Here is a 22,274-nt window from a genome sequence, read left to right as displayed (position 1 = left end):
TCTGACTTCCTGTCTGTAATTGGTTTATGACACCTTGCTGAACCGTAGTAAACACAAACCATTTCGCTACTCTTTCCCATGACAGGTCCTCCTTGTGTTTTGTGATATTAGGCGTTCTTTTCAGTGCGGTTTGCTTTTGTGGGGGGGGGGGGGGGTTTGGCTAAGGCACTCCAATGAAGTGAATCACTGCTGCATATTTCCTCAGTGAAGAAACACGAAACAAAACTGATTCCTTTCACCTTCGAAGGGCATTGAGCAATTCACTGAGTGTGGGCACAATGTCGTTGTGTTTTCTGAAATGTCGTTGTGTTTTCTGAAATGTTGTTGTGTTTTGACCCTCAGGGCCACCGTACTAAGGGGCCTAGCCCAAACCATAAAAAAACAGCCCCAGACCAAGGGATGTCCAGATACTTTTGGTCTTATAGTGTATGTGCCACGGAAAAGGCGGGAATTCTGCGGGAAGATGACGGCTACTCTGCCTCTTTCCAGCTCTCACTTGGGCGCGAGCAGTGGAAACCGTCCTCTCGGTATTTGCGGGGAAAAAACGCTGTCTCAGCACTTCACGAGCAAATATCCCACCTTGGACACAGGTGCCTGCGAAACGTCGGCGAGTTGCGATGTCTAGGATCGCCGAAGCTCCTGCCAAACATGCCCCAGTACTCTCTCCTCTTTCAAAAGCCACCGAGGTCTCCTTTTATGCACAACCCTATGCATGCTGGGATGTTATCTGTGCATTAATGGAAGAGCCACACCTGTGTAGTAAACTGCTTTGTATTTTCCTTCTCCCTCATTCTCCCCAGGTGTGTGTTTTTTTTTTTTGCACTATCTATAATTTGCCTTTTGAACCCCAGACACTCAAGTCTGTCTGTCTGTCTGTCTGTCTATCTATCTATCTATCTACACCGTATACAAGCTTATTTTCAGTACATGCATTTAGCAGACGCTCCTACCAGGGAGACTTACACAACTTTCTATTTTGTACATCGTATCCATTTACACAGCGGGAGATTTTCACTGAAGCAGTTCAGGTTAAGCACCTCACTCAAGGGCGCAATGGCAGCGTCCTAACTGCGATTCGTGCCTACGACCTTCAAGTCACATGTCCATTTCCCTAACCGTCACACCACACCGCTTTCAGCCGAGTGTGTAATCATTGAAAACGGTTGCGTGCAACAATAGCCATAAGGAGAGCCGCCCCCCCCCCCCCCCCCCCGCCACAACAATCATGGGTTAAGCTTGTGGAGCTGTGAGGCCTGGACGCTCGCAGGAACTTCCTGTCAACGCCCGGGACTTACGTAGGAGCTCATCTGAGGTAGTTTTGAACCCTCCCTTAACAATGTCTGACCCTAAGAAGCCTTTGGCTCCTAGTCAAGTGTGGGGTAAAGTGCGTTTGTTTGTCTGCCTGCCTGCGTGTGGGCTACATGCGTGTACTTGTGCGCGTGAGTGTGTTTGCGTGACTGTGTGCGTAAAGGGGGAGTGCTTTATTTATTCATCTGTGGTGAATGTGCCATCCAAGCAATTTCCTTCCTCGTCCAAGCAGCATCCCTCACCGGTAATCCGATATTAAAACTCACGCATGAAAAATCAGAACTTCCGCACGCTTAATTATTTTGACCCAATAGATTTCACACACGAATCCTGGAGCTTCCCCGTGCCTTTTCAGAGACTAACTAGAGAGCCTGATGATTCAGAGACCTTTGTACTGTTTGCATTATGATCATCGTTTACAATGGTCCACCATCTGCAGTGTACACAAGAGACCAGACTGGAGGGTTAGTCATCGGAGCAGTGCCAACAGAGCTTCTCATCCCAGAGATTATATGGCAGGGCTTCTGTTTGAATAGCTTAGCTACGCCTGGGTCGCAATGGCAGAGTCAGTTAGTCACGGGGCGCCGTGACGAACGCGACATCCTCCCCCCCCCCCCGCGAGTTTGACGTTCAAGTGGAGCCCTGCCAATCTCAGGAGGCTGCACGCGCTGCTGCGGCCGTTCATCAGCTTCGCATCAGCTTCGAGGATGAGCCGGGAACCTCCCGTGCTCGGAGGACGTAAGAGAGACGCTAACAATCACCGCGGAAACCGTGGAGAAAATTTACTGGCCTGAGACGCCACCGTGAAGATGGTTCCAAAGTGGGGATCCCATCCCTTCTGCAGGAGCTGGTCTTGACAGAACGTGCGTCCACCCGAGATCCTTCAATGCACTGAGTTTGAATGCATATGCCAGAGGTCAGTATGGTCAGTACATTCTCGAATTCAGTATTCGCGTTAAAATGAATTAATACCACTCAGCTCCAGGATAACTTTGCTCATTGTTCAATGCGAGTCCTGGGTAATACTGTGTATGTGGTACGACTTCTACTCAGGACTGGACTGTGTTTTACTGAGCAAAAACAAAATGTATACTACAGTGTCATCTTGTGGATAACTTTTGTATTTCAGTCTGCATGGAGTAACCACCATGACGATGCTTTTTGCGTTTAAAAAATTGAGAGATAATGGATAGTTTGATACACTTTTGTATAAATTACGTGACAAATATATGTCTTGGTGAATTATTACAGAACATTTTCCATTATATATTTTAGAACTTGTAAATGGTATGCTCACCCTGGTTTAGGCCTACTGTACGCCTACATGCGAGACAATTCAATTTCTGTTTGAATTTATTTACTTAACACATGTGCCTACCTGCATTCAGAACAGTTTGATCCAGAACAAGCAAACCTCAATGGAACATGTCCTTGAAACAATAGCCAGAGTGGGTGGTGAGTAGGTTTAAAACACCTTATTTGAATGATTTTCCAGTAATATTGTAATCAAGCATTAAGATTTATCTCAGCTGAGGTCTTCTGTTGACAATGGCAAAATATTAGAAAACAGTAGGAACTGACATATATAATAAATACGATTTACGCATTCATATGAAAGACTAAAAAACCTGGGGAAATACTTTAGTTCATTCTTGATGAAAAATGCAGTTTGATGCTCGAACACGCAGAAGCTATATCACTGCAAGGAATACATTTACATTGTCAATGGTCATCTGTGATTGAAACTGCAAATATTCACACTCTCACGCGTTTCCCAGGGGCGAAATTCAAAATGATCTAATTTAAACCCGGAGACTTGTTTTGTGTATAGGCCTACTGTCCTACAGAGAACATACATAATATTTTAAAATATTGTTTTAAATATAATTGTGTGGCGCTTCTATTAAAGCATTTGCCTTAATAACCAAAGTTAAATGATTCTGATTATTTTAACAAAATATAATTGTTAGACTTAGTTTTCTATTAAATAACAGTAACTATCTGTTACGCTAACAAACTGGCAACTTACCGCCAAAGGCAGAAAAGACAGCTTGCATCCAAACTGACTCAACGCATTCAACTACGATAGGCCCAAACAGCCCCAAAATACACGGGTTACCAAATCAGGGAGCAGTTCGTTCATTAAACCTGGATTTGTCTTGTGGCGGCCGCACGGTCACTGCGCCTGCGCGCCTACTTCCGGTTTAAGATTTGACAAACATTTCTAGCGGGCGTCGCTTGTGCCGACAGAAGTTGAGCGAGTTTGTCTCTGTAGTTAATGTTGCCCACTGGGTAACTGACTAATAAAGAGCTAGCTGTTGCCATTATAAATGGATTGACATAATATACTTTATATCAGTTTTAGAGAGACTCTGCTTGTGCGAAATGGATGATTTTTCGGCATCGGATACCGAGACTGACGATTATCAACACCCTTTGTTGAACCAGCAGGATAGCACCAAAGTTGAAAAAGGTGAGCTCGTTAGTGTGCAAAGGATTATTGCTACCCTGTTTGTTTGTCAGCAATGTTTCTTCGGCAATTATCCGTCCGAAACCTAAGACATTCCATAAGACATTGATCTGAGTATGATTTTCTTGAAAACAGTTCAGCTCGTTGGATGACTAATGACTGCATTAGCTAATACCTTGATTGTGTGGTATTTGTTTGCGCTTGTTTTGTTTCTGTTTCGCCGCTGTGGATCAGACTGTGTGAGGTTTTCTCCTGAAAAGTTGAAGTGTTTGTATCATATACAAGACAAAGCAGTGAGTCGCCTGTGTCCATTCACATATGAGGTATTAAGCTGTATGGATCAGTGCCGAATCAGCATTAATGTTAGAACCCAAAAATGTTAAAACCCTTCGCTTGCACAGATCAGCTGACAGGACGTGGAACTGACAGGTTGTGCTTTTTGGGGGGAACTCAGAAGACTGCACTTAGTTCTTACTGTTATCAGCAGAATGTCCCTGTGTTTATTACTAGCTTGCTCTTTAAGCGCAGACATGCGTGTGTACTGCTATTCCTAAGATTCTTGCTTGACTGGTTAGAGCCTGGACCTCATGACTGTCAGTGTTGATGGCATATGACCGTGTCACGTGACCCCGCTCATAACTTTGGTTACCCTGTGACACAGCAATATAACCGTGAAGTGCAGTGTAACAAGTCATACATTTGTCAGTCTTATATAATTGGACAATCGCGGGAAGATTAATTTAATTTGTGTGAAACAACCTGTGCTGAGAAAAACGTCAGAATATCTTTGCAAAATGCCTTATTGTGATATGCCAAGTGTCTTAAGGATATGCCACCATTGTTTGGTATTTCATATAAGTAATAACTAGGCTGTCTCAACACATGCAATATAATGAGCGTTACAGTGCTCGATGGGACAAACGGAAAGGTACTTTCTCAGAGCTTGTTTCCCGGGTCCGATTTGCATGTCAAAGCTGATAAACAAGTGGAAACTGTGTCCTTAAACCCCCCCACACCACCGTAAAGGCTGTCACTCAACTGTCAAATGAACGCTTAAGTCTAAATGACATTTTATGCTTCAGTGATGCGAATGAATGATGGCTTTGTTTAGTGAGTGGATTTGCCCTGTGTACGAACTGTCATGGAGAGACACAGGGACCTAAAGCCTGCACTTGTTCCAAAACGGCGTAAATAGTCTTTGTGGCTAGTGGTGACGGTTTCTGGATAAAATGCAATTAGTTTCGCTTTTTTCTACAGCTCCAGGGTTGTTTCATTTGGGTCTCAGAACTGAAGTGCAGGTCTGGGATTGCTTTTGCCTTTTAGCTCTTAATGGAGACAGTTTGGATGAAGATAATGATATGGATATGGGTAATGGATATGGATAATGCATATGGATAACGTATAAGGATAATGGATATGGATACTGGATAAGGACATCATGGCAGACCTGATCATCACTCTGAGAAGCTTTCTGAAGACAGTTCCAAATATCACTGAAGAGTTGTCTGTGTGTGGGTGTGTGTGTGTGCGTGTGCGTGTGTGTTTGGGTGCGTGTATATCTTTCCACAGCCCCAGCCTGCTGTTCATCACGTTATGGCTTGGCGCTGCTGTCCTGCTATGGTTTCTTTGTGGCGTACGCTCTGCGGGTGAACCTGAGCGTGGCCATGGTCGACATGCTGAACACAAACACATCCGGGAACACCAGCTGCTCGCTGTGTCCCAGGCATGAGGAACCCCTACGTCCGAAGCACAACCACACGGTCCGCTTGCGTTTCTTTATTTCCTTTAGCCCTTTGAAGAGTTGGTTCTTTGGAATGTTTTTTTAAATTTTTTTATTCTAAATCAGTGTTCTAGAACTGCACTGCTTTCAGCCACCAGCGGTGATTGTGACATCAGCATTAGAATGTTCAGTTAAGAACATTCCAATCACACCTTTGACCTCACACCTTAAATGGTGTGTACAACGGTCTCTAAAAGGCTGTTATGAAGTCCACCTCTCGTGGGTAGTAGAGGAACTTTGCTGCTTTGCTGTAAAACATTCTCATCTGAATAAAAGAGGCCTAATATCTCTTGTTGTTTTTGGTTCCTCTATGTGTGTTATATCAGTTTTTTTTTTGGGGGGGCTTTGGACTTTAATGATGCCGTTCTCCGCAGGCCAGCACGTACGACTGGGACTCTGATACTCAGGGCTGGATCCTGGGCTCCTTCTTCTTCGGCTACATCCTGACCCAGGTGCCCGGGGGCTACCTGGCGCGCAGGTACGGGGCCAAGTGGCTGTTCGGCCTGGGCATCCTGGGCACGGTGGTGTTCACCATGGTCACCCCGCTGGCGGCTGACATGGGGGCCGGATACCTCATCGCAGTGAGGGCCCTGGAGGGCGTGGGAGAGGTGAGGCCCTCTCCAGGGTTCCGTTGCCCCCTTTCACATTTGCAGCTGGGGCAGTCACTAGGGCTGGGGGATATGTCACAGCGATGGTTATCGAATGCACTAACGATCCACGCCACCATATGATGCATTGCCTTTTCCCTTTTTCTTTTTCTTTTTGATTATACCTGAAGAGGTTAGTAAACAACCATACTAAAGACGCTGTGTGAAATGCTTCTGGTTTTTAAAAAAAAGCTTTAAATACCGTATGCATTATTATCGATTGGGTGTTGATAAGACAGCAAATCAGAAGGAAGGTTCCATGTGATGTGTTTTTGCCAATCACATGGAAGCTGTGAGGCCTTGCTGCTGATTGACTGTCTTATGGTCTCCCCGATAGATAATAATGCTGAAGTTTTCTCTGGAAGCATTTCACATGGCCTCTGAAGTGTGGTTGTTTACTACTGCATCAGGTATAGTTGGAGAGGAAAAAGCCGAAAAGAATGGCAGTACGCCCCACGGTGGCGATGACCGTTACTGCATTTGAGAATCATCGTCGCTGTATATCTCCCAGCCCTAGCAGGTACCCTCACTCTCACCCTCTGTGTAAACCTTCCAGTAGCTCAATCCACACTTTTCCTTTTGGGTTCAGTTGTAGCTCCAGGGACATGAAGGTGCTGATTTCTTTTGTGGGTGGATGTTTGTGTGTGTGTTTGTGCGTGTGTGTGTACGTGTGTGTGTGTGTGTGCATGCATGTGTGTGTGTGTGTGTGTGTGTGCGTGCATGCGTGTGTGTGTGCGTGCAAAATGAACGTTCTTTTTTTTTATTCTCAGGGAGTGACGTTTCCTGCCATGCACGCTATGTGGGCGTCCTGGGCCCCGCCCATGGAAAGGAGCCGTCTGCTCACCATGTCCTACACAGGTAAGGCTGCTCACCATGTCCTACACAGGTAAGGCTGTGCTTACAGTGTCCTACACAGGTAAGGCTGCTCACCATGTCCTACACTGGTATGAATTCCTTGTTTTGTCAGTTTTAATCTATTCAGTCGGCTGTATTCACAATTTTGTATTTGAAATATATGAATTTTTATTATTATTATTTCCCTGTGTTTCCCCAGGTGCCCAGCTGGGGACTGTTGTTGCCCTGCCTCTGTCCGGTGTGATTTGCTTTTATCTGGACTGGACGTACGTCTTCTACATATTCGGTAAGTGTCTGCTGCAGTCTGAGGGAGTTTGGCAGCCCTGAACGAGAAGGAACCACAGGGAGAACCATCGCACCCTGTGAATACTGCACAAGCACAGGGCCTTTCAGAATGCACTTAAAGAAACATTTAAAAGCTGGATTGTGTGGCTCACGGATGGCTGTAGGGCAGCACATTGGTGCAGTGGGCAGGGTAGCGCTGTCGCCTCACAGCAAGAAGGTTGTGGGTTCGAATCTCGGCTTGGGGCCTTTCTGCGTGGTGCTTGCATGTTCTCCTCGTGTCCGCATGGGTTTCCTCCGGGTACTCCGGTTTCCTCTCCGCTCTGCCCACTCTGCAATGCAAAGAGTCCGTGTTGTAGAAAGTCGTAGTAAAATACTGAGGAGAGCTGTGGCGTAAGGTGGTGCTTGTGTGGTCTGTGAGGTAGGCCCAGATTCTGGTTTAATGCCGTACGGCGCGTTTGGTTTGACCGAGCCGTGGAGCTGGTGTGGTGTAAGGTGCTGAGTGTGTAGGGTGTGGGTGAGGTAGGCCCTGGTTCTGGTTCAATGCCGTGCGGCGCGTTTGGTTCGCAGGGGTCGTGGGGCTGGTGTGGTTCGTCCTGTGGACCTTCCTGGTCAGCAGCACGCCAGAAAAACACAAGAGGATATCGGAAGCGGAGAAGCAGTACATCACATCGTCTCTGAAGAGCGAGGTAGGAGGGAGACCCAGGGTCTCTGAACGCTGGCACCTGACTCCTGAAGTATAACCTAGACTATACTTTATACTAAAAAGGAGAGATCATTATGAAGGCGGTTGCTACACATCGTGATGATCGAGATGGGCTCTGTGTGTTCATCATCGCTGGTGTATAAGTGCGATCTGTTATTGTATGTATCTCGAGCGTCATCAGAGATAATGGTACATATGCTGCAGTCAAATGCACTGGGAGCCCATTCAATCATACTATACACGGTGATTTTTTAAATTTAAAAAATATTCTTTATTAGTACCCATACGTGCATACGTGCATACCTGCATATGTGGATTCTGTTATGCATTCTAGGTACGACGAATTGGCTGCTTTCCCATCGTTGTTTAGAAGTCATGTGATTTTCTCAGGTTACATAAAACTCCCAGTGCTACCGTTTACCCTTGGAGAGACAACAAGGTTAAAAACAAAAAAAAGCTTAATCACAAAAAAGACATTACATATAAATGCAGGGTTTATCCTTTTTACATTTTAAAAATTTTTCACGAAATGAATCACCTGGCTTATAGGGTTAAGGTGATGATTGTGACGTATCAGGATAGACTAATTAAAGCAGCCATTCACAGGTTGTCCACTCGCTTTGTTTCCTCCACAGCTCTCTCCCACCACAAGCCACATTCCCTGGGCCTCCATTTTCACCTCCCCGTCGGTCTGGGCGATAGTCGTGGCCCATTTCTCCTACAACTGGACCTTCTACACCCTGCTGACGTTGCTCCCCACCTACATGAACAACGTCCTGGGGTTCAGCATCAAAGAGGTGCCACTGCTCCCCGTGACCCGCGTTTGCCGACGTTGTTTTTGGGACGTGCGGCGCTGGGTGTTTGTGTGCCGTGGTGGTTTAAATGGGACCAGCCGTGGCGGGTATATTTCTTGTCGACTCGCTGCTAACGCAAACAGCAAAGTCGTGTGATGTTCCAAACGCCGTGGTTGCCGCCGCAGAGCTGACGAATCCTGCCAGGCTGCTGCTGCACCATTGTGGGATTATGCAACTGTGGAATTGCAAGTTCCAGGATTTAGGTGTGATTTCCCTGCAGTGTTTGTGTGTTTTTTTGTGCAGAAGCTTGCACATGCGTTTTTAACACCCCGAGGTGTTAAATCCCCTCCATACCGAAATGGAAACGTAGCCACTCCTCTAATTAGAAATCGGAAACTTCAGTGCGCTAATTCCAGCTGTACGGTCAGTGAGTGAATGAGTGAATGAGTGAATGAGTGAATGAGTGAATGAGTGAATGAATGAATGAATGAACAAATGACAGGATTAACAAACGACCCCCCCCCCCCCCCCCCCCAGAACGGGTTTCTGTCCGCGCTGCCGTACCTGGGCAGCTGGGCGCTGGCGCTGCTCGGCGGCCTCCTGGCGGACTGGCTGAGGGAGCGGTGGCTCATCTCCACGGTGGCCGTGCGCAAGGGCTTCAGCCTGGCGGGTGAGTCACAGCTGCGTCTGGTGGGACTCCACCGGCCCCCTCTGCCACGCGGCCTTAACCCTTTGAAGAGTGGCTTCTGTGGAATGTTTCTGCAAAATTCAAAAAGTAGTTGTTCTAGAACTCCATTGCATTCAATTTGCATTAGTGATTGTTACATCAGCATCAGAATGTTCAGTTAAGAACGTTATTTATTCATTTATTTTGGCTTTTGTGGTGTGATGTCATTGTATCAGCAGTCACTGACATTGGCCAGGCTAGTTGGCTAGATTGGCCGTAGGCTACTGGTAACATTCAAATGCAACAGACATTTTGTTTTTCTGTGGTTGGGGAGAATCATTAGCTAAGCGAAGCCAAATGACCATGAAGGAATTTAGAATTTAGACTCAGAAACAATGATAAATTGTACCCAGTACCCCTGGACCTCACGTTTGTCTTTATTTCTTTATGATAGAAATAATAGCTTTGCCTGTTCTGCGCTTTTTTTTGTTCACGGAAGTGTTTGTACAGTGGAGCAGGGTTAGATGCTGACAGGCCTCTCCTGTGCGTCTGTGTTTGTGGAGGGTGACTTAGAGCTCGCTAGCTTTGCTCTGAGCGAAAGAACTGCGTGCCGCGCGTCTCACGCGCGTCTGTCTCTCTCCGTCTTCCCCCCCAGGCATGATCGGGCCGGCCGTGTTCCTGGTTGCCGCGGGTTACACGGGCTGCGACTACGTCATGGCGGTGTCCTTCCTGACGGTGTCCTCCGCCCTGGGGGGCCTCTCCAGCTCCGGATTCGGTATCAGCCACCTGGACATCGCGCCCTCGTAAGACCCCTCCGTCGGCTTTGCCTCCTGGATTTGAACTCGCAGTACTGAGCGCTCACTGTGGCCAGGAAGCTCATGACTGGCAGTGACACATGACTGACCACAGAGGACCGGTACTTAATATAATTTATTAAACCCATGGACTACCAATGCAAAAATACATCAAAACAAGGTCACTGCTCTCTGTGGTTTTAATGGCAGGATGTGTCTATGACAGCTGTGTTATAGCAGTTGTAAACTGTGTCTGTGCTGAGCTGTGGGGTGGTCCAGTTGTGGCCTTGATTGTCTCTTTGTTTTCATTAATAACCCCACTTTAAAAAAAACTAACCTAGAATTTCCTAAATGTGGGTTTGTGCATTACCTGCTTTAGGAATAACTTGCTGAATTGTTCAACTTATTACGAACCCGACCGTCCTTACCTCTGTTTTCTGTCTTTAGGTATGCGGGCATTTTACTTGGAATTTCTAACACATTCGCCACTGTGCCGGGCATGGTGGGACCTATTATAGGCAGGGCCCTGACACATTCCGTGAGTATTTTCTGTGTGTGATTACTCATCGCTGGTGGAGCTAGTGTGCTGTGCAGCAGTAGCTGTATACTGCAGTAATTCCAATAGTAATGGGAGTGAAAGCTAGTTGAGAAATGCTAACCAGAATGAGTTTTTAAATATTTTCTGTGTGTGATTATTCATGACTGGTGCAGATATTGCACTGTGCAGCAGTAGCTGTATACTGCAGTAATTCCAACAGTAATGGTAGTGAAAGCTAGTTGAGAAATGCTAACCAGAATGAGCTCTTATGCAGTGTTTGTGTGGAAAATGATGTGTTTGTAGTTCACGTTCACTCCTGCGTACCCCCCCCCCCCCCCCCGGTCCTCGTGTTTGGGACGGGCTAACGCACCTCGCTCCCCTTTTGTTGCCCCGTTTGCAGAACACCATAGAGCAGTGGCGAATAGTGTTCTTCATCTCCGGCGGGATCAACGTGTTCGGCGCCGTCATCTTCGCCCTGTTCGGAAAGGGCGCGGTCCAGCCCTGGGCCGTGTCCAACGCCTACGTCAACGGGCCCTGAAGGAACGCGGCTCAAAATGGCTGACCCCCCTGGCCAGACCTGGGTCAAAAATACGGATTTGTTTTGGATTCAAATTCTTTTCTACGCTTGACTGGCCTTGTCTGGTGTATTGGAACCAATGAAATGCTCTCAAGAAGTGCAATCCCCTGTCTTCTGGTCATATTGGCAGGCTGACTTACACCAGGCAAGATCAATAGATCTCAGAAAAGTACTTGAATCCAAAACAAATGCGTATGTGACCCAGGTCTGCCTCTGGCACTTTAGTTTATTCTCATATAGTTAGCCAGCCTAGATGGACTGGTTCAGACTGGTATAAGCCAGTCTGGTCCTGTAAACGGTTAAACACTACAATGTTGGGAGATGGCCTTTCCAAAAAAAACGTACTTCACTTTGCTTTGTGTGTCTTACCATAAAGGGTTGAGGCAAGGGTTGATACTCTGCTTTTCTTTGTTAATCAGTCAGCTCTCTTGCATTGATTTTTTTCTTCAGTAATATTCATCCCATGATATAATCAGTGCATCATGCCTCAACCCTGTGGCTTACGGGTAATAGTCTGTGTCACGCTGTTTTAGAAAAGAAAGGGATTTACTTGTCACTGTTACAGAAAATTATGTTAAAATGGAAAAGTTTACATGGCTTTGTTTACAATTATTGTATGAAGTGCTGTTAGCCGATTGAAGGTATTTCAGAGTGAAGATCACAGTATGCATTTTTGTTTGTTTTTAAATCTTGTTTTTAACTGTATTTTTTATCTTGCTATTTTTAAAAACATTTTTTCCTCTCGCCCCAATTTGCGATGTGCGGCCTTTTGTGTTTGCCTGTCCAAACACACTGCAAATTCCTCTTTCCTGCTGGCCACAGGTGGCATTGGGTCGGGTATGATTTGATACCTGTTCGCAGGGTGCATCATTCCACAGAAAGCCAGTACTTTAGTCATGAGCCACCCAGCAGCCCTTGGATTTTTACTAATTCTTTTTTTAATGATAATTCTTTTATGTTACCTGCTTCAGACATTCCCTCTAATGGTGGCTCTGTAGCCAAGCAGGATATCTTTTGCAAGGTGTTCAATAAAGGGAGCTTTATATCTCTGGCAAAGACTCTGGTCCTTAATAAAGTGCTTATTAGGAGGTATTAATCATGGTATCCAAACCCCTTCCTTATTAGGAACTTAGCATGGCTCGGTAAGAAATCCCAGAGACAGGGTTATGGTTGGAAGCATACATTTTAGATAATGTATGCATTCAGAAAAAAAGCCCTTAATCTCCAAAAAAGGGAACTTTTCAGGAAATTAGAAAACTTTCATTATCACATTATATTAGGGTAGACTTTTTAGTTGCATGGGTTTTTAAATTATGATACTGAGTTATTTCATGATACCCACTGTTAATCAGCCACTTGTGTGCTAACGATATGCTCTGTGATGGTTCTGTCACAAATACTTATTATTTTTACCTAATCATAAGGCAGCCAAACTAGGAATGACATATTTTAAAGGGTGACATGGCCAATTTTCAGTGTTCCCACTGCGTCACTTACTTCACTTTGACAAACGTAAAGGACAGAAATTAAATTGCTTTCTAGAAAATGAATTGCATCTGGATAAAGGTGGTAAACCAACCATGAATTTGTCCACCACAAATTTCTGCTTGTGTGTTGGGTTGTCTGTTGGAAACATCTGATTAAATAGCTATCAAGTAGTTAGCCTATGGGGGAAAACGTTTGCTAAAAATGTATACAGTAGTATGATGCGGGAAATAGTCAGATTGTAATCAGTTGTTTGCGAATAATGGGTAGATTGAATAAGATCAGTATTTGTTCAGATATCCTCATCCATGTTTACATCCATGCAAATTGCTAGGTATATTCTCCAGATTCGTCCCGATTACAAAATGCAACATATACGTTCAGATGGTCAAGGCAAAAGGATAAGACCAACAACAGGACCGTTCTATGGGAAACTAGGGAATGCTTCATATTATCCACCTGATCAACACATACCGTAACAAATAGGCGTCACACGACGTAGTTAAAATATTTCATTTAAAATATAACGCATAATTAAAAATAAAGTGCAACTGAATTTAAGTTTCTAAATTAAATGTCCTATCTTCACGCTGAAACTCGACGAGGCAATTTGTATTATTTTGCGCGCTGTATATCACTTAGCGACGGTGCCTTCTCAACTCCTAGTGGTGCACAGGCTCGGGCTTAGAGGGGGTAGAAGTAATGACGCCAATACCTACACCCCCTTCAGTGTGATATAAACGGATCAGCATCAGTGGACAGTCTTTTCTGCGTCGGACGTGGACTTCAGCCGTAGATTCAGGTATGCATTTTATGTGGTCGGTAATGCAGTATATTTTATTTGAAAATAAATTGTGTTCGGTACTGTGTTGAAATGCAGTGATGCTATATTGCATCGAAATTGGCTATTAGTAAGCTAGTGGCCATTGGTCCGTTTTTATATTGCCCAAGGGAAAACTAATATCTTGGAAACGGTCATTCAGTTATCAGCGACTAGCTAGCCGTCTTGCCTTGACACTATCTAACAGAGGGTGATGAATATGGCGAGGCTGCAAGGGGGAGGAGGACCAAACGCAGTCTGACCCCTTCAGATCTATTGAATTACCACACGCCCTTCACTGCAATTCTTAGCATAGCTCTAATAAGCAAAATACCGTATTGTGAAGATTGCGTTAAAAGTGGCTAGCAAGGAGACATTATTTTTTCTTTAAGATAGCTTGTTAACCTTAATCATAGTTGGCTTAATAGCTTTCCAACAGCGCATATGTTGCCAAACTAGCTAATTGTCTGTTAGCTGAAAAGGTTGGTTTAAGGTGTGATGTCATTGTGTCAGCAAGAGCCTACCGGCGACAATGGCTGGTTAGCTAACATTAGATTGACTGTAACGTTAGGCAACTGGTAAAATGTTTAAAAGCCTGACAGTGATTATTTTCTGTTCTGCAATGCTGGCTATAAGCAATCGTGTTAACTAGGTAAAGCCATTATAGAAATGATTGGCAATTTCAGCCGCTTATACGAATGAGTTAACTTACAGTACAGGCAATAGTTAATTGTCGACATCTGATCCTCCGCCTTGCTAAATTAAAATTATGAATGAACGTTATTACCATGTGTGCGGAATGGATGAATTAGCCTAGTTGCAGTCTGACTAATACCAATGGCCATTAGGCATAGCAGGCTAGCGTTAACAGCATTAATTTGTTGTGACGTGATGACTTGACTGTCATTGAGAAGATGTCTGCTAATGGTTTTAGCAGAAAATTAACTGCTAACAGGCTGGTATAAAACAGGTAATGGTATTTTCAGTAAGTTCTATCCGCAGTCCTGGTTGTTTTCTTTTTTATTATTACGAATATTTTTTTTTTTTTCACAAGTTGTGTTTCGGTGTTCCGTGATGGATGCGGTTTATCAAATGGCTGCTATTCATTTTCGGTGGCTAGGAGTTGTTCTTCACAAAATGGAGGGCATTGTAACTAAGCGTGCACACCCTCCACGCTCCCGTCACCTTGCATGGAAATAAAAGACTGTCCCAGCGGTGGCTGCCTTTCGGTTGCTATGGGGTGAAATGCGCTCGAAAGGTGAAAGCCCTTGTCATTGCGCGCGGGAGCGGGAGGTTACTGACAGCGCTGAGTGACTGACGCAATCCGTGCGCACGTACGGCAACTCGGGGTGTATCGTCTGTGCTGCTGACCGATCCCATGTAGAGGGAATGAGGTGTACTGTATCAACCAGGTACCTTTGAGTAGAACATATTTAACACTCGTAGTGCAGGAACAAGGCAAATTTATTTGGAGACAAGGTTGACCTCTGGTCCTCTGCTTGAATGTCCTTGAAGTGATTCCATTCTATTGGCTTGGAGCAGATCAAGTGTCGGTGATAATATTTCTCTAATAATGGCATACTGTTATGTTGACGGAGCAGAATACTGTCCTTGTGTCCAAATGTTGCATTTAAAAAATATATTTTTTTCCCCCCACTTGTAAAATCTACTAGCATCGTGTGGACAAAAAATAGGGTGGTCATATATTCAAAAATAAAAATATGTAACCCCTGTGCTAGAGTTTGCACAGGTAAGAATCTGTGGAATTGATTGTTTCTCAGTGCTTCTCTTGTACAGTAAGGCTACGTTTTATAATAAAGATTTAACGAGGTGATACTGAGCTGCGTTAGCCCACCATGCCAACGGGCAACTCGTTCTCATTTCGAATCGCCCGCTTCAGTTTCCTGTTCTAGGAACTCCGCGAGAGCGTCTCCTGATTCACACCGTCGGCGATGGGAAAGGAAAAGCTGCACATCAACATCGTGGTGATCGGCCACGTGGACTCCGGCAAGTCCACCACCACCGGGCACCTCATCTACAAGTGCGGGGGCATCGACAAGCGCACCATCGAGAAGTTCGAGAAGGAGGCGGCCGAGGTGAGCCCTCGCTGCGGAAACGCACCCGTCGCGCCGGGCGCGTTAATCCGGTTTCAGCCGGTCGAAGCCCGCGGCCGATCTTGCGGCTTCCGAGTTGACCTGTCTGTGAGTGGGGCTGGGCGCACGGGACGCAGTGGTGTCCCGGGGTTAAGCCTCAGCTGTGTCGTTAGGGGACTGCGACCTTGTCCCACCAGCGCTAGGGGGGATTTGTAAGTCGGCCAGGGTGACCTTCGATCGGCATTCCCAGACGTCCTGGAAAACCTGGAATTTTTGTAATGCGATTTTCCACTCACGGAAAAAGAGAAAATTGTGCAAATGGGCTGAAAACAATTAGTTTGTCCTGGGAAATGTTTTTGGTGTAACATTATAGGCCAAAACCACAGGTCTGCCCTGGTCTACAATCACAATTTAACCTCCCTCCCCAGTGTACGGGGGTAATTTAAAAAAAAAAAAATGTGTCGCCCCCCCCCCCCTCCCCCAATGTGTTTGTTTATTGGGCTGCTCTTGTACCCTACAATATTTCATTTCAGCTCGATGGCCTATTCAGCCATTGGTGAATAATTATCCAGGTCCTTCTGCAATTTTCTTTTTTTTTTTCTTTTTTTTTTTTGTGATTCCCTCCAGAAGGCTGAAGTGCTGTTTGTAAAATGGCGCTGTACGAGATGAACATTGACTGACAGATCGTTGTTAATGTCGATGTGCCGGCTGAGATTGCTGAAGGCTCGCACTCGGGCGTTCATTTGATCGATCGATAGATCGATAGATCTGTGCCGTGTGAGCAGCCCTCCATTTTGTTTCTACCCAGATGGGCAAGGGCTCCTTCAAGTACGCCTGGGTGCTGGACAAGCTGAAGGCCGAGCGGGAGCGCGGCATCACCATCGACATCTCCCTGTGGAAGTTTGAGACCAGCAAGTACTACGTGACCATCATCGACGCCCCCGGGCACAGGGACTTCATCAAGAACATGATCACGGGCACGTCCCAGGTGTGTGGGGGGGGGGGGCCAACGCCGGGGCGGGGCTGTCTGAAACGCGGAGTGTGGGGGCTCTTTGAGCCGCAGGAGGTCTGGACCACTGTTCAGACCGATCTCTTTAAAGGGGTCCGGAGACGTTTGGGGCTGACAGTGACTGTAATCTCTACAGATTAAATTATTTAAAATTATACTAAAACTAAACTGCTAAATCCAAGCCCTGGAGTGCATTACTTAAGCGAGTGAATTGCTTTACATACTGACGTTACTCTGTAGTTGTGATGAATATGGATTCATTTTTCTTCCACCAAACCCCCCCCCCCCCCCAGGCGGACTGCGCGGTGCTGATCGTGGCAGCGGGCGTGGGCGAGTTCGAGGCGGGCATCTCGAAGAACGGGCAGACGCGCGAGCACGCCCTGCTGTAGCTTGTGCTCCTTTATTACGGGGTTGGAGGATCGGATCAGAAGCAGCAGTGGAGCTCTCTGATTGGTCAGGGTGTGTAGCAGCAGCCTGTGTAAGGTGTGCTGGGAGAGCTCTGGACTGAGCGACTCCACTGTGCTGGACTGCCTGCAGTTCACTGCTGCTGGGCTCTGTGCCATCCTGTGTTAAACTCATTACCTATTAATGAGTTTAGAAATGTGATATTTTATGTCAGAGTACTGCTTCAGAACAACACATGTCTATTGGCCAGGGAGAGATTAAAAAGCGAAATCATTGGAAATTCTTCGGCATTGTATTCCTAATTAAAAGTTTGGATTCTCTGAAATATATTAATGTATATGGTAATTGTTTTGACTTGATAGTATAAACATTTTCATAATAATCCACCACATCTCAGTGTTCCAGACCAGTGCCTCCCCCCTCAGCACCTGCAGTAGGTCCCAGCTGCAGCAGTGCAGTCTCTGTGCAGTCTGACTGAGGGAGGTTTTTGTACGGCTCTCTATCACTGTGTGAACAAGCTATAGCCCTGCTGACAGTAATAATCTCCTGCATCTTCAGCCTGGACTCCAGTGATTTTCAGTGTGAACTGAGTCCCAGATCCACTCCCACTGAAACGATCAGGAATCCCAGTCTGGCGAGTTGTGGCATAATAAATCAGAAGTTTAGGAGCCTGACCAGGTTTCTGCAGGTACCAGCTGAGTAAGTCCTTGTTAACACCGGAGTGGTAAACACTCTCACTGGCTGTACAGCTGATAGAGACAGTCTCTCCCAGCTGAACAGACCGAGCTGCTGGAGACTGAGTCAGAACTACATCTGCCATTGATCCTGAAATAGAAAAATATGATAATGCATGTCAATTCACTTTAATCAATGCAGATAAATTTTCGTAAGCAATGTGCTATATTTTGGTAATTTTGACGAGATAACACTGGTAACTCTTGTTAAATATTTATGTTTTGAAAATTAAGCAATGTAAATGTGAACAACAATTAAAAATCCAGTTAAACTGGATGCATCTTTCTCACCTTGTACAAGGAGTCCCAGCATCACCAGCAGTAGAAAGTTTGACATCATCATAATGCTGCCTGTGTCAGTGTCTGTGAAAGGACTGAACAGTCACTGATCAGTGCTGGGGGTCTTAAAGTGTGTGGAGCAGTGAGGCAGGACAGGTATGCAAAGCCCCTTCCTCTATACAAATCCTGTCACACACAGTTAGAGGAGCTCTGATGTGTGAACAGCAGTGGATCTATAGAGGGCTGGGACATGTGCTGTTTTTACCCTGTTAAATGTTTAAATGTCAATATTACTATTTTTTGCTTTGTAATTTCTGAATTTACAAGCATAACTGGTGAAAACAGGAAGGCTGAATATGGCTTATCATTGTGTAAAAAATGAGTTGAATAAATTCACTTTGCATGTTATGATTGTACTTTATTGGAGTTTGGGGAGTCAAAGACATCAGTCAGGGGCAGGAAATTATTCAGTTGCAGTCCATCCATTTAGAATCAATGAAAAGTGAAATACTGAATTATTTTGAATGTTTCCTGATTTCATTCATATCTTCTTTCTCAGTGTTAATGCAGTTGTATTGTGACAACTAGCAATGAAGATGCTTCTTTTTAAATACTGTGAAAACTAAGCTGACCGTGGAAAACGTATTCCATGATTTAAGTCAGGTTTTAGTGTCATTCTTGTCCTAAACTGTAATTCCTCCATCAGTCCTGAAGAGCTCAAAAAATCCTGCTCTTCCCTGCGTGCAGCCAGCAGCCGCTAATTCTCATTTAGCTCTCAGCCAGCTGAGCAGCGCAGCCACTGAATCTGGGAGCTCACACTGCGCAGCTGGCACAGGCAGACTGCAGGCACACAGTCACCCAGAGGAATCGCTTTTCCTCAGAGAGAAAGGGACGACTGAGCTGAAGGAGTCCCTCCCTCCCTCCTGTGGTGACCTCACAGATAATGATATGATCCCTTCTGCACAGCGGCACACCGGATTGATCAGCGGTGCTGTCAGACTGTAGCTTGTGCTCCTTTATTACGGGGTTGGAGGATCGGATCAGAAGCAGCAGTGGAGCTCTCTGATTGGTCAGGCTGTGTAGCAGCAGCCTGTGTAAGGTGTGCTGGGAGAGCTCTGGACTGAGCGACTCCACTGTGCTGGACTGCCTGCAGTTCACTGCTGCTGGGCTCTGTGCCATCCTGTGTTAAACTCATTAACTATCAATTCATTTAGAAATGTGATATTTTATGTCAGTGCACTGCTTCAAAACAACACATGTCTATTGGCCAGGGTGAGATAAAGAGAAGTCCTTGAATATTCTTCGACATTGTATTCCTAATTAATAGTTTGGATTCTCTGAGACATATTAAAATATATGGTAATTGTTTTGATTTGACAGTATGAACATATTTAGAATAATTTACCATTGCTCAGTGTTCCAGACCAATGCCTCCCCCCTCAGCACCTGCAGTAGGTCCCAGCTGCAGCAGTGCAGTCTCTGTGCAGTCTGACTGAGGGAGGTTTTTGTACGGCTCTCAAACACTGTGTGATTGGTACAAAGCCCTGCTGACAGTAATAATCTCCTGCATCTTCAGCCTGGACTCCAGTGATTTTCAGTGTAAACTGAGTCCCAGATCCACTCCCACTGAAACGATCAGGAATGCCAGTGTGGCGATTTGTGGCACCATAAATCAGAAGTTTAGGAGCCTGACTAGGTTTCTGCAAGTACCAGTGGAGGCAGGGACCGGAGACAAATTGGGAAGTGTAGCAGGTGCCCACACTCTGACTGGCTGTACAGCTGATAGAGACAGTGTCTCCCAGCTGAACAGACCGAGCTGCTGGAGACTGAGTCAGAACTACATCTGCGATTGATTCTGAAATACAGAACATGGACATGGATGTCAATGCACATTAATATTGTCAATGGATGTCAATGCACATTAACATTGCAATATTCTGGCAATAATTAGACTATAATGGCACTATTATAACAACAGCTGTGTTTTGAAAAGAAAGCAATGGAAATATAAAACATAAAAAACATCCAAAGTTAAAATGGACCAATCTATCTTACCCTGTACAAGGAGTCCCAGCATCACCAGCAGTAGAATGTTTGACATCATCATAACGCTGCCTGTGTCAGTGTCTGTGAAAGGACTGGACAGTCACTGATCAGTGCTGGGGGTCTTAAAGTGTGTGGAGCAGTGAGGCAGGACAGGTATGCAAAGCCCCTTCCTCTATACAAATCCTGTCACACACAGTTAGAGGAGCTCTGATGTGTGAACAGCAGTGGGTCTATAGAGGGCTGGGACAGTTTCTGTTTTTACCCTGTTAAATGTTTAAATGTCAATTTTACTATTTTTTGCATTGTAATTTCTGATTTTACAAGCATAACTGTTGAAAACAGGCAGGTTGAATATGGCTTATCATTGCGTAAAATATGAGTTGAATAAATTCACTTTGCATGTTATGATTGTATTTTCTTTATGGGAGATTTGTGGAGTCAAAGACATCAGTCAGGGGCAAGAAATTATTCAGTTGCAGTCCATCCATTTAGAATCAAAGAAAAGTGAAATTCAGAATTATTTTGAATGTTTCCTGATTTCACTCATATCTTCTTTCTCAGTTTTAATGCAGTTGTATTGTGACAACTAGCAATGTAGATGCTTCTTTATGAATACTGTGAAAACTAAGCTGACCGTGGAAAACGTATTCCATGATTTAAGCTAGGTTTTAGTGTCATTCTTGTCCTAAACTGTAATTCCTCCATCAGTCCTGAAGAGCTCAGAATATCCTGCTCTTCCCCCTGTGCAGCCAGCAGCCGCTAATTCTCATTTAGCTCTCAGCCAGCTGAGCAGCGCAGCCACTGAATCTGGGAGCTCACACTGCGCAGCTGGCACAGGCAGACTGCAGGCACACAGTCACCCAGAGGAATCGCTTTTCCTCAGAGAGAAAGGGACGACTGAGCTGAAGGAGTCCCTCCCTCCCTCCTGTGGTGACCTCACAGATAATGATATGATCCCTTCTGCACAGCGGCTCACCGGATTGGTCAGCGGTGCTGTCAGACTGTAGCTTGTGCTCCTTTATTACATGGTTGGAGGATGGGATCAGAAGCAGCAGTGGAACTCTCTGATTGGTCAGGCTGTGTAGCAGCAGCCTGTGTAAGGTGTGCTGGGAGAGCTCTGGACTGAGCTACTCCACTGTGCTGGACTGCCTGCAGTTCACTGCTGCTGGGCTCTGTGCCATCCTGTGTTAAACTCATTATCTATCAATTCATTTATAAACGTGATATTTTATGTCAGAGCACTGCTTCAGAACAACTCGTCTGTTGGCCAAGGGAGAGATTATGAAACACAGTCATTGGAATTCCTTCCAAATGACATTCCCTATTAAAGGTTTGGATACACTGAAATTAAAATATGCAATCATTATTTTGACTTGAGAATATAAACATTGTTATAATCATCTAACAGGGCTCAGTGTTCCAGATCAGTGCCTCCCCCCTCAGCACCTGCAGTAGGTCCCAGCTGCAGCAGTGCAGTCTCTGTGCAGTCTGACTGAGGGAGGTTTTTGTACGGCTCTCTACCACTGTGTGAACACCCCGCTACCACTGATGAAATGTAAACTCTGACAGTAATAATCTCCTGCATCTTCAGCCTGGACTCTTGTGATTTTCAGTGTGAACTGATTCCCAGATTCACTCCCAGTGAAACGATCAGGAATCCCTGACTGTCGAGTTGTGGCATAATATATCAGAAGTTTAGGAGCCTGACCAGGTTTCTGCAGGTACCAGAGGAGATAGCTGCTCACACTCTGACTGGCTGCACAGCTGATAGAGACAGTCTCTCCCACATGAACAGACCGAGCTGCTGGAGACTGAGTCAGAACTACATCTGCCATTGATTCTGAAATACAAAAAATATGATAATGCATGTCAATTCACATTAATCAATGCAGATAAATATTCGTATGCAATGTGCTATATTCTGGTAATTTTGACTAGATAACACTGTTAACTCTTCTTAAAATTATTATTATTTTATTTTAAAG

The 22,274-nt window shown here is 45.3% G+C and overlaps 2 protein-coding genes and 1 long non-coding RNA gene across 6 annotated transcripts in view; 2 read left to right on the top strand and 1 right to left on the bottom strand.

Moving 5' to 3' along the window:
- Positions 1-1,981: 1,981 nt before the first annotated feature.
- LOC135243865 (sialin-like) lies at positions 1,982-12,474 on the top strand. Of its 4 annotated transcripts, none has more exons than XR_010326824.1 (13): positions 1,982-2,224; positions 2,697-2,763; positions 3,668-3,781; positions 5,348-5,538; positions 5,933-6,166; positions 6,976-7,091; positions 7,260-7,346; positions 7,913-8,031; positions 8,684-8,845; positions 9,380-9,512; positions 10,165-10,312; positions 10,751-10,841; positions 11,242-11,430. XR_010326824.1 is itself a non-coding variant. In XM_064315966.1 (13 exons), the coding sequence occupies exons 2-13, from the start codon at positions 2,727-2,729 to the stop codon at positions 11,377-11,379; spliced, it is 1,542 nt and encodes a 513-aa protein (XP_064172036.1). In that variant the 5' UTR covers positions 1,984-2,224; positions 2,702-2,726; the 3' UTR covers positions 11,380-12,474. The 4 variants fall into 4 exon arrangements, 3 of the variants coding, with proteins under 3 accessions (XP_064172036.1, XP_064172027.1, XP_064172046.1); XM_064315966.1 differs by having other exon boundaries at positions 1,984-2,224; positions 2,702-2,763; positions 6,976-7,063; positions 11,242-12,474; XM_064315957.1 differs by having other exon boundaries at positions 1,984-2,224; positions 6,976-7,063; positions 11,242-12,474.
- Positions 12,475-13,555: 1,081 nt separating this feature from the next.
- On the top strand, positions 13,556-17,214 carry LOC135243897 (elongation factor 1-alpha 1-like). The gene is made up of 4 exons (XM_064316026.1): positions 13,556-13,705; positions 15,624-15,819; positions 16,625-16,804; positions 17,119-17,214. The coding sequence occupies exons 2-4, from the start codon at positions 15,676-15,678 to the stop codon at positions 17,212-17,214; spliced, it is 420 nt and encodes a 139-aa protein (XP_064172096.1). The 5' UTR covers positions 13,556-13,705; positions 15,624-15,675.
- A 2,779-nt stretch (positions 17,215-19,993) lies between these two features.
- LOC135243905 (uncharacterized) overlaps positions 19,994-22,274 on the bottom strand; it is a 73,186-nt gene continuing 70,905 nt past the window's right edge. The window contains exon 4 of the long non-coding RNA XR_010326844.1: positions 19,994-20,098. This is a non-coding gene — a long non-coding RNA (uncharacterized LOC135243905). The remainder of the gene's footprint in view (positions 20,099-22,274) is intronic.

This window comes from Anguilla rostrata, chromosome 2 (genome assembly GCF_018555375.3).
Source record: "Anguilla rostrata isolate EN2019 chromosome 2, ASM1855537v3, whole genome shotgun sequence".
Classification (NCBI taxonomy): Eukaryota; Metazoa; Chordata; class Actinopteri; order Anguilliformes; family Anguillidae; genus Anguilla; species Anguilla rostrata.
This window is presented reverse-complemented; position numbering and strand designations above follow the sequence as displayed.

Excerpts from the sequence above, each read along its gene's own strand:
- LOC135243865 (XM_064315957.1), top strand. Across the intron at positions 2,764-3,667 it reads AACAATAGCCAGAGTGGGTG|TTTTAGAGAGACTCTGCTTG; the intron begins GTGAGTAGGTTT and ends ACTTTATATCAG. Across the intron at positions 7,064-7,259 it reads GCTCACCATGTCCTACACAG|GTGCCCAGCTGGGGACTGTT; the intron begins GTAAGGCTGCTC and ends GTGTTTCCCCAG.
- LOC135243897 (XM_064316026.1), top strand. The coding sequence starts at position 15,676 with ATGGGAAAGGAAAAGCTGCACATCAACATCGTGGTGATCGGCCACGTG. Across the intron at positions 15,820-16,624 it reads TCGAGAAGGAGGCGGCCGAG|ATGGGCAAGGGCTCCTTCAA; the intron begins GTGAGCCCTCGC and ends GTTTCTACCCAG. Across the intron at positions 16,805-17,118 it reads TGATCACGGGCACGTCCCAG|GCGGACTGCGCGGTGCTGAT; the intron begins GTGTGTGGGGGG and ends CCCCCCCCCCAG.